Source organism: Vigna angularis, chromosome 3, assembly GCF_016808095.1.
Source record: "Vigna angularis cultivar LongXiaoDou No.4 chromosome 3, ASM1680809v1, whole genome shotgun sequence".
NCBI lineage: Eukaryota > Viridiplantae > Streptophyta > Magnoliopsida > Fabales > Fabaceae > Vigna > Vigna angularis.
The window spans coordinates 18,787,379-18,797,839 of NC_068972.1; the positions used below are offsets into that span (position 1 = coordinate 18,787,379).

The 10,461-nt window shown below is 31.8% G+C and overlaps 2 protein-coding genes across 2 annotated transcripts; one reads left to right on the forward strand and one right to left on the reverse strand.

Annotated features, from left to right (window-relative positions):
• Positions 1 to 323: 323 nt before the first annotated feature.
• On the forward strand, positions 324 to 5,200 carry LOC108324143 (short-chain dehydrogenase TIC 32 B, chloroplastic). The gene is made up of 8 exons (XM_017556990.2): positions 324 to 676; positions 2,627 to 2,858; positions 2,945 to 3,024; positions 3,459 to 3,612; positions 3,760 to 3,838; positions 4,497 to 4,581; positions 4,676 to 4,722; positions 4,813 to 5,200. The coding sequence occupies exons 1-8, from the start codon at positions 556 to 558 to the stop codon at positions 4,984 to 4,986; spliced, it is 972 nt and encodes a 323-aa protein (XP_017412479.1). The 5' UTR covers positions 324 to 555; the 3' UTR covers positions 4,987 to 5,200.
• Positions 5,201 to 8,366: 3,166 nt separating this feature from the next.
• Positions 8,367 to 9,022, reverse strand: LOC108325776 (uncharacterized). Its single transcript, XM_017558864.2, has one exon. The coding sequence runs from the start codon at positions 8,917 to 8,919 to the stop codon at positions 8,551 to 8,553; it is 369 nt and encodes a 122-aa protein (XP_017414353.1). The 5' UTR covers positions 8,920 to 9,022; the 3' UTR covers positions 8,367 to 8,550.
• Positions 9,023 to 10,461: the final 1,439 nt, after the last annotated feature.

Below are 10,461 nucleotides of genomic sequence, written 5' to 3' on the forward strand. Positions count from 1 at the left end.
AGGAGTTTGTTTTGTTTCGTTTGCATATAATGGAAGACTGAGTTGTATTACTACTTAGGATAAAAGACAAAGACAGAATAGAAGAAACAGGTGACGATTGAGTGGTTTGAGGATCTTCCTAAAAAGATTGAGGTGGTTCACGTGGGTTCCATTCCATTCCATTTTTCATACATTGGCATGGCCCAATGAAATTCCGTATGCATGATCAAAAAATACTAGTTGAGTGTTAGTTTGGTCGTTGAGGGAATTTAATTACCAACAGTTCCTCACCGGTGAGAATTTAATACTCCCATCTTTGGTTCAAAATGGATGGAGTTTGCAACCTGCTACCTCCCAACCCTATTTTTATAAATAACTCTACTCACTCATACTTTTCTTTCCTCACCTTTTGCCAACCCTTTCGTCCCATATGAAGCCATATAGTAGTAGTAATACTTGATACCCCAACAATGGTGTTTGCGTGTATGCTGATCCATTTCTGCTCAAACAACCGAAACTGAGCTTAGTTTTTGAGCTCTTGAAACAGATTCTGATAAATTCTACATAGTGTTCACCATGCTGGGTATCATTTCGTTGGTCACAGGGAGGCCTGGACCTAGTGGATTTGGATCTGCCTCAACTGCTGAACAGGTTACTCAGGGAATCGATGCCAGTAACCTCACTGCAATCATCACAGGTCAGTTTTCGCAATCTCAATGAACAACAACATCAATTCCTAGCTTTTTCACACTGTTTCACAATCGATAACATTTTATTCTCTTTTTCCACGAATCTTAATGTTATCATCAAGATTTTGAAAAACAGACTCTGATCTTCTTCACAACATTAAGGTTTTCTGATTCAGCGTGATTGTACTACGTGTCCCCAATTGCGGCTGCATGAGTCGCGTTTTTTACAGTATAAAAAAATATAAAAAGACAAAACCCACCGTTGGTTACATTACAGTTCTGGCTCTCACATGGTATAAATTGTTTTCATGATTTTACTGCCTACATGTTTGTCGTTTTCCCGACATTTTGTTTGTGAAGAGATTTGTGCAAGCGGGATACAGGGTCTTTGTTTCCCCTGGTTTTGTTTGTGTTTTTTTGGTCCATTTTAAGGAGTGAAAAATTTAGATCGTTGAGAACATTAACATGTGAGTTCGAGTGGCAGTCGCTGCTGGAGTCTATGAATGTGGACCCTATTGCAGTATTGTATTGCTGAGAAATCAAGAAAAAGAGACCTTTTTTTGTGGTACAGAATATGTTTGATGATGTTGTAGTTCTTTTTATAAAGATGAATTTCCTACCTCTGCATCTTGCTTCTTGCTTGTCCATTTGTAGCAACATTTTTAAGTTAGCAGATATTACTGATGTGTTTTAGTTGCTGTGTTTTCTGGTTGAGTCTTGATGAAGCTGTCATGTTTTGCTGTTTTGAAACAACAATTATAAAATCGCACAAAGGGTTTCTACTTTTAATTTCATTTTTTTTATAAATATACAGTGGTAATATTAATATCACCTGCTTCATGATAGGTTCGTTAAAAAGGTAGATAGATAGGTCAAGTTTTATGTAGATTCTTGGATTTAGTCCTTTGTACTAGTGGGCGGGGGTTGGTTTGCTGGTATTCATAGCGAGAATGATTCTTATACATAAAGTTATATTATTTTAATTGTAATATAAATATACGTTGTAAAATTGTTTTCTTTTTAATTTTTTATTGTCTTTTTTTAAATAATTATCTGTTAATAAATAATTATCTATGAATGTTTGGAAATACTCAAGTATCTGTTTAATGAATACTCAGGCACGCAGACATAAGATAATTTTTCATCAAATGTAACGAGTGATGGAAGTTATCGCACGTGCCTATCCTCATTTCATGTTTTTAATAAAAATGTCGAGATAACATTTTTTGTATTACAACAAAACAGTGTTTTAAATCCAATCAAAGTTGGGAAATTATTTCTGACATCCTTTATTATATTGCTAAACACTTTTTATTTCTTCACCTAAGTTTTAAAACGGGGTGGAAGCACTGAATAATGAGGTGAAAAGGATCATTATCAGTTTCCAAAATAGTGATTTTCATGATTTAATCACTTGTAATCTTTCTTTCGTTGATTCTCTTGTCACTCCACTTTTATACTATTCCATTATTTTCTATATAGTACCTCTGCTACTAAAGATATCTTGGATTTAAACTCTTCGTACTGAACTCATGATCAATTGCAATAAGTGTTGTTTGGAACTAGACAGATGGCATTTATCTCTCGTCAGAAGCAGGTAGAGAAAAAATTTAAGTAATAAACAGTGTGTACATACCGCATTTTAGAAATAGCAATACGTTAGGAAGTGAACTTGCTGAGCTGAATCGAATAGCAGTGACTTGAGAGAGTGTGGAATAATATATCCATATAAATATATTTATATAAGTCTCGTTAAGATTTTAATTCTAACTTAATTTTATAAAATTAATATTTAAACAAAAAATTACATTCAATTAATTATTATAAATTTATTTTATCTTTAATTAACGTGAGATTTTCACTCAAACAATGAGATTTATATAATAATATATATATTGAAATTGGCTTTAGTAAGGAATATCTAAAAATATTGTATAAACATTGGAAATGAAATGCAGGAGGAGCAAGTGGAATAGGGTTGGAGACAGCACGAGTGTTGGCTCTCCGAAATGCCCATGTGATTATTGGTGCTAGGAACATGGACTCTGCAAAAGAAGCTAAACAAATGATACTGGGTGAGAACGAATCAGCTCGCGTGGACATATTGAAGCTGGACCTTTGCTCAGTGAACTCTGTCAGAACATTTGTGAACAACTTCATCGCGCTTGCTCTTCCTCTTAACATCTTAATGTGCTTTCACTCACCCACTTTCTCTCTCAATCCCTCTGTCTTTTCATTCAACATCTTTACATGCCATTGTTGTTATTTGCTTTCAGAAACAATGCAGGAGTCATGTTCTGCCCTTATCAGAAAACAGAAGATGGGATTGAAATGCAGTTTGCAACAAATCATCTTGGTTAATATCTCTCGTTACATGTCCAATCAATTTCTATTATGATTTTAAAAAAAAAATACATTTTAAGACTTTACAAAATTCGACATTAGAAAAAGTTTTGTATCCATTTATATAATATAAATTGATCTTATTTAGTTGACATAAGACTTCCAACACATCTTTTTTTACGTTAATGTATATATATAACTAAACATTAATAAGTAGTCCGATAATAATTTGACAGTGAGTGGAACAATATGTTCACACAAATTTTGTTAAGATAGACTCTAGTATCATGTAGAAATAAGATCAATTTATCGTATATAAGTGAATATAAATTTTATTTTACAAAACGATTTCGTGTGATTGAGTTAAATTTAAAATTTATTTTTTAATATTTTTTAATTCTCATTAACATTGTGAAAAGTCTGATTTGTGTTATTATGATCTCTCAGGTCATTTTCTCTTGACTAACCTTCTTCTTGGTAAGATGAAACAAACAGCAAAAGAAAGTGGAATAGAGGGCAGGATCATAAACCTGTCATCAATTGCTCATGTCTACACTTACGAAGAAGGGATTCGCTTTGATAACATCAACGAAGAAGACGGGTATGCAATGCGAATGACCCTTTAACTACATTTATACTAAAAAGAATTGATGATTTAATGCTTATGCAACTCTGTCATAAATAATCAGTATAATCAGACTCAAACAAATATTGTATCAACTTTTATTTTCTCTCTATAACTTTTCAGATACTCTGACAAGAAGGCATATGGACAGTCCAAGTTAGCCAACATATTACACGCAAAAGAGCTATCTCGTCGCTTACAGGTCAACCTTTCTCTTGTTCAATTTTGATAATTCTAATCTTTATTTTTAATTGTGTTTTATATTAATTAAAATCAAGATTATCATTAAAATCATAAAAGACTCATCAAATTCAAAATTATAAATCGTGAAATTGTAATATAAACAGTCGATTTTACTTTTTACAAAAATATATTTTATATAATAAATATATTAATTTAGTTTTATTTTAATTGAAATTTATTGAATTGAAATCAGCAGAAAATATTTTTAATTTTTAACTCAATTTTAATTTTATTTTAATTAAATATATATACACTAATAAAGCGAATAAGTGGTGCATTTGAAAGAAAAATATAAATGCATTAACTTTTAATTACATTAACTCTTAACTAGATTTATGTTTTATTAATTTGGATAATTTAAAAAATAATTGATTGACACAATTTTATAATTTTGGTAATAATTTTAACTATTTTCTTTCATCACGATCGTCCATGAAAATATCAGTATAAAATCTCAATATAATAATCTTAAGATATTAATTACTAAGAAAAACATTGTTTTCCAAATTTAAGATGGATTGATAATAATGATAAGGGAAAATAGTAAAATATATTTTTATGGAAAATGTTAATTTTTTAAAATTGAGCATTTATTGAGCATTTATTAATTTATACAGGAAGAGGGTGCAAACATGACGGCCAACGCTGTCCACCCAGGGGTGATAATGACTCCTCTCATGAGACACTCTTCTTTACTTATGAGTACGTACAGATAACAACAGAAACAAAACAGAAAACATTTAATGTTCTTTTCATAGTTCTTACTAGACTGAGACCATGTTCTAATATCAAACAGATTTTCTGAAGATGTTTACCTTCTTCATATGGAAGAACATCCCGCAGGTATATTTTCTGTTTGTTCTCCTCCTTCTAGCAAGGAATTTTAATAATACCAATCATGATTTTCTGTATTTTCTGATTTTGTCCAAACAGGGAGCAGCCACAACGTGCTTTGTTGCTCTACACCCAAGCTTGAAAGGGGAATCTGGGAAGTACTTTCTGGATTGTAATGAGTATCAGCCAAGTGCACAAGCCTCAAACCAACTCTTAGGTAGAAAGCTCTGGGATTTCAGCAACAAATTCATCAACTCACTTTCAAAAGCTTAAATAATAATTTCACCAATAATACACCCACCTGTGTTTTGATATTAAGTTAATGAAAATGTTCTACATTTTTAACCAAAAAACTTCTGAAATTCTTGTAATTTGTATCCAAAACAGTTAATTCATAATCGATGTATCAAAACCCGCTACGCTAATTACCTACAGAGCAGTTATATAATCGTAAGTTCTAAATATGAGGGAAGATATTTCCCAAACATATACTTGATTAGTGCTTTCCCTTCACTCAATTTGCACTTAGTACGCGTATTATAGTATCTTCTTTTGTGCATCAAACATATCATTAAAATTAAAGTAAAATTAAGGTAGTAAGTAATGGATGAAACTACGTTGTTAAAATTAGACTGTAAAATAAACTTTAGATTCAGGTTCGGAAGATTGTACGGACTTGTTGATGCTGATGTTTTTTTTTGTTAGAATTTTGAGATTGTTAAAGAAAAGTTAATAAATAAAGAAAAGTGTAGAAAGAGGAAAATGTGAAAATAATACTTGGAAGTAATATATTTTGTAGTTGTGTTAGATGTTCTCTTATTTATATATATATATATATAAAATGTTAAAATATATGGGTATTTATAAACCTATAAATTATTTTAGAAAAAGTTAGTCATAATTTACGTGGAATGTTATTGATTTTTACTTGATTTTTTTTTCTTCATATCTTAGGTTTTTCTACGATATTATAGAATTTGTATTACCTTTTAATACTTCTATGTTAAGATTTTCTATATTATTCTAGAATTTGTATTACACTTTAATATTTCTCCTTGATGCAAATTCAGTAACTTTAAGCATAGCGTGTAGTAGTTCAAATATTGAATTTGGTAATGTCTTCGTAAAAATATCTACAATTTGGTCTTATGTTGGGTACTTCTCCAATCGAATTTGTTTAATTGTCTCTTCATCTCGAATGAAGTGATATTTAATGCCTATGTATTTTGTTCTTTGATGATGGATTGGACTTTTTGTTATTGTTATTGTCGATTTATTGTTACAATAGATAATAGTCGACCAATCTTATGGTTCACCCATTTCCTCAAGTATTCTTTGTAGCCATATTGCTTGACTCGTTGTTTTAGCAGTTGTTACATACTCTACTTTTGTTGTTGATTGTGCCACAACTGTTTTCTTCTTTGATGCCCAAGATAAAATACATGATCCTAGTGAGAAAGTGTATCATAACTTACTCTTCATGTCGTCCATTGATCCTACTCAATCACTATTTGTGTATTCAATCATACTTTAGCTAGTCATAGTTTTGTACCATATACAAAACTCCTTTGTGCCTTGTAAATATCTTAAAATTCTTTTTCCTACCCCATAATGAATCTAACTTGACTTTTGCATGAATCTTGATAAAATACTTGTAGCATACATAATGTTTGGTTGTGTGGCTGTGAGATACATGAAGTACCTAAAAAACACTAGAAGGGGGTTGAATAGTGTTAATGAAAAAATTCTTTTCGCAACCCTTTTGATATAACACGTTTGTCGAGTTTGGATTTATGAAATAAGTGCTTAGACACTTGACTTAATAAATGATAGTAAAAGATGGTTTCTCTTAACATACTATTCAAAATGTACACTATAGCGTTTGTAAGAACCTCCTTAGTTGAATAATGAACGTTTATGTGGAAGGTTCTTAAATGTAGAAATAAAAATGTAGTTGCAGGTTTTATAAGAAAGGCGTTTAGACAAAAGAGAAATAACAAATGCACAAATATTTTTTACTAATTCACTTCAACTGAGCTATGTCCACTCTCTTCCGAAGATGGTTCCACTATCATCTTCAATAAGATTACAATTGAGTATTCACACTACTCCTAGTCTTCTCAGTCAGCGAATAACCTCTTATTATCCTAGACTGGAACGTTTTCCATTTACACCCTTTATAAACATCAGCATCTAAACTTCTTATTTGAATCATATATCTCTTACATACTCATTAGACTCTACTTTGCGAAAGAGTTTTAAAAACACTATTCATCCCTCTGGATGGCATACCTCCTAGCCACGATCAAGCATCTACTACAAGAGTTGAAGTCATTTGTGAAGACGGTCTAAACTCTACCTTTAGACCATGAATTTTGGCCATGAATTTTGGCCAAGTAGTGTATGTTTCTTTAGGCTATGTATTTCGACCAAGTATGTATGTTTGTTTAAGGCTTGTATTAAGGCCTAATTAGTATAGGGCTTTTCCTTAAGCTAGACATCCAAACCATTTGGAAAGTATGTGTCATGCTTCCATTGGATAGGATTTAGCTTTAGTAGTGATTGTTAAGACAAAATCGTCTATGCGCCTAAACACTCTCATGTTTTGAAGTTTAATCAAACAACATTAAACGAAATAGTAATTTGAAAACAACATAAGATGAAAATACAAAGACTTAGATCCAAAATCCCTAACACAGAAAACCTTAGGAAAACACTTAGGATTTTAGGAAACAGAAAAACAGCTAAGTCAAACACTTAGACGCAATGATAAAAAAAGTCAAAAACGTCTAAGAGAGTTGAAGCTAAAAACGTAAAGCTTATCATACCTAAAGGTTATTCAGATTAGCTCTCGGAAAAACAAAATAAATGACATTAAATGCTCAACATTCAAAAACAACAAAAGTGATAAGAAAAGACATATATGTTGCATGCACAATCTACTATATTCTTTGCAGACGAGCTATGCTACACACATCCACAAAACCTTGAATCAAAATATCAGAAGTGGACGTTAGAGACAAAAGAGATATTCACATAATGTTCTTCATTTAAAGTCATGTCTAAAAGAACATACAACCTACTTCAAGCAAAGGACTGAAAATGCATGCATGTTCTGACAAATTGACTTTATCCAATCGTTGTTGTACTCGAAGAAAGAGAAAGCACAAAGATCAAGGCCAAAAACTTAGTCTCGATCATTTATCCAAAAGCCTATAAATACAAGAGCATTCAAATGAAGAATCAAGAGGATAGCTAGAGACAAACATACCATGAAATATGTATCCTGAGAAGCGTTCAAAAAGAAAAGAAAGAGCTCAAGAAAAAAATTACATCTAATAAAAAAAAGAAGAGACAAAATAAAAATACAATGACCAAATTGAGATTAATGTAATGATACGTTGCATGACAGTGACACGTGGCATCATTAGTATCATGTCACACTGTCATTGTTACGTGACACAATATCAACTTGACCTGTGACAATTTGTTTTTGTTTTTTTTTAAATTAAAATTTTTAAAAACATTTAAAAAATTTAAAAAAAAAACATGAACTGATATGTGACACCGTCTTTAACCGTGTTAGTATGGAACTAACTGAACAAAGCTAAGACAAAAAAAAATATAAGATTTATTTAAGAGAAGTCATCACAAATAAGAATTAAAACTTTTATTTGATCTTTTCTTATATTTCTAAAAGTATTATGTATTTTTGAAGTGCATACGGTATTTTTCCGGCCCCTTTTCTTTTTACATACCTTCTTTAACAACAAAAACATATTTATGTTTACGGTAAAAGAGACAAATAGTTTTAGTAAGAGAAAAAGAAGGCAAAAATTAGGTGGGAACAGGAGAGTGTGTGGTTTCATCATGCTCCCAGAGGCCCACAGCTCTTACTACGCAAGCACAAGCAGCTACAATCAATGCTGCAAAAATGGGTGGAACGATGGCATCGATGCTGGATTTGGTGAGAAGGTGAGCAGGGAAACACGGTGTCTCTTCCAACGGAACTCTAACTCTAACGAAAGACCCACCACCATCGTTAGTTTTGCACGTGTGAGAGGAAGAAAGGGCGAAGACAAAAGCCACCTCTGTGGAGAGTGAAGCAACTGCCACCGTAAACGTCATTACCGTCACCCAACTCACAGCATACATTAGCAGAGGCCACGAACGGATGAAATTTGAGAGCCACACAAACATTGCCATCGAACAAGCTACCTTTGATCCTCTCACCTATATAAGTAATGAGAATGAAATCATTCGTGTTTTGGGTATAACAGTATAACTTTCAATGAAAACATCAAACATAAAAGGAGAATACACCTTTAAAATAACGGTGGTGCAATCTTTTCTTGCAGGAAAATTGTGACATGTTATGTTAGTATTTGGAGATAGAGAAAAACAACCTAATGAAGGCTACTTTTTGAAATGTGGGTTTGTTGGAGTTGATGGCAAATGAGATAGCTTGGAGTGTTGGACTCTCCTTTGTGGTTTGGTTGTTGTAGATTAGGTTTAGATTGTTAAGCAGGAAAGCGAACAGTTACTCATCACTTCTAATAAAATCTTCATTGGTCATCAACTGGGGAAAAGAAGAATACTTTTTCTAAGAGAGATAAATATTTTTTATTTTTATAATACAATCTTTATTTCAGATTTTAAATTTTATTTATTATTGTTCTGAGAGATTTTTTTACTTCAAGTTCTATCTGTGTATGAGATTCTTATATGTTCTTATAATATTAACTACCTTATGATGTCATCCCAAGTTGCTATATTTCTAAGGACACACTCCATGACGCTAAGGATCCTTGGATAAATAGTATCTCTAGTGGTTAGTGAATTGATTTCTTTTTAACCAATATGAGTTTATAAATCCTAAATAATTCAATTTATAACTATTCAAATTCATATTACTTTAGATCTATTTAAATGTATATTTTTGAATTTTATTCAAATTCACTTAATTAAATTTGTCTCGGAGGACTATGTTGACCCAAACTGGTGTGGGTCTAAGTTTGAGTCAAGTTAATAAAGAGAGAGTTACTCCCACCATTCTAACTGTCCCCTACACTTTCTCAATTTCTTTTTATTCCAAAAATATCTTAGGTTAAAATTTTTTAACTTTTACCATTTAACTTTATTTACTTTTTCTAAAACCCTAATTCCCCCCACACCCTCACTTTTCTTTTTCTCTAATTACACACAACCCCCACCCCCTCACTTTCTCTCTTCCTATCTTCTTCAAACAAACAGCTCACACCCTCTCACTTTCTCTCTTCCTCTCTTCTTCCCACACATAGAGCCTCACCCCCTTCCTTTTTCTCTTCCTTTATTCTTCTCTTGCACATTTTTATGGTTAAAACTTCCTTCTTTTTGTTCTTTTTGTATATGTGATGATGTATGTGGTGTGTTGTGTAAGAGGAAGAAGAGAAACATGAAAGCTTGAATGGATGTGAGAAATCCGTTCAGCCTTCAACAGATCTAGAGATCCGTTCACGGATGTCGAGATTCGTTGAAGGCTGAACGGATATCCCACATCCGTTTCGCCTTCGCGTTTCAACTCTTTTAATTCTTTTATTTTTAATTTATTAATTTATTTTGTAGATTTTAATTTTTAAACATTGTAAATGTTTATTTGTGTAGATTTTACATAATTTAATAATTTTTTGTAATATTTTTATGTATAAAAAAATTGTTAAAAATAAAATAAATCGTTGAAAGAGAAAAGTGAGGGAGTGGAGACTACAA

Coding starts and splice junctions, on each gene's coding strand:
- LOC108324143 (XM_017556990.2), top strand. CDS start 556: ATGCTGGGTATCATTTCGTTGGTCACAGGGAGGCCTGGACCTAGTGGA. Junction 3,613..3,759: donor AACATCAACGAAGAAGACGG/GTATGCAATGCG, acceptor ATAACTTTTCAG/ATACTCTGACAAGAAGGCAT. Junction 4,723..4,812: donor TATGGAAGAACATCCCGCAG/GTATATTTTCTG, acceptor TTGTCCAAACAG/GGAGCAGCCACAACGTGCTT.
- LOC108325776 (XM_017558864.2), bottom strand. CDS start 8,919: ATGGCAATGTTTGTGTGGCTCTCAAATTTCATCCGTTCGTGGCCTCTG.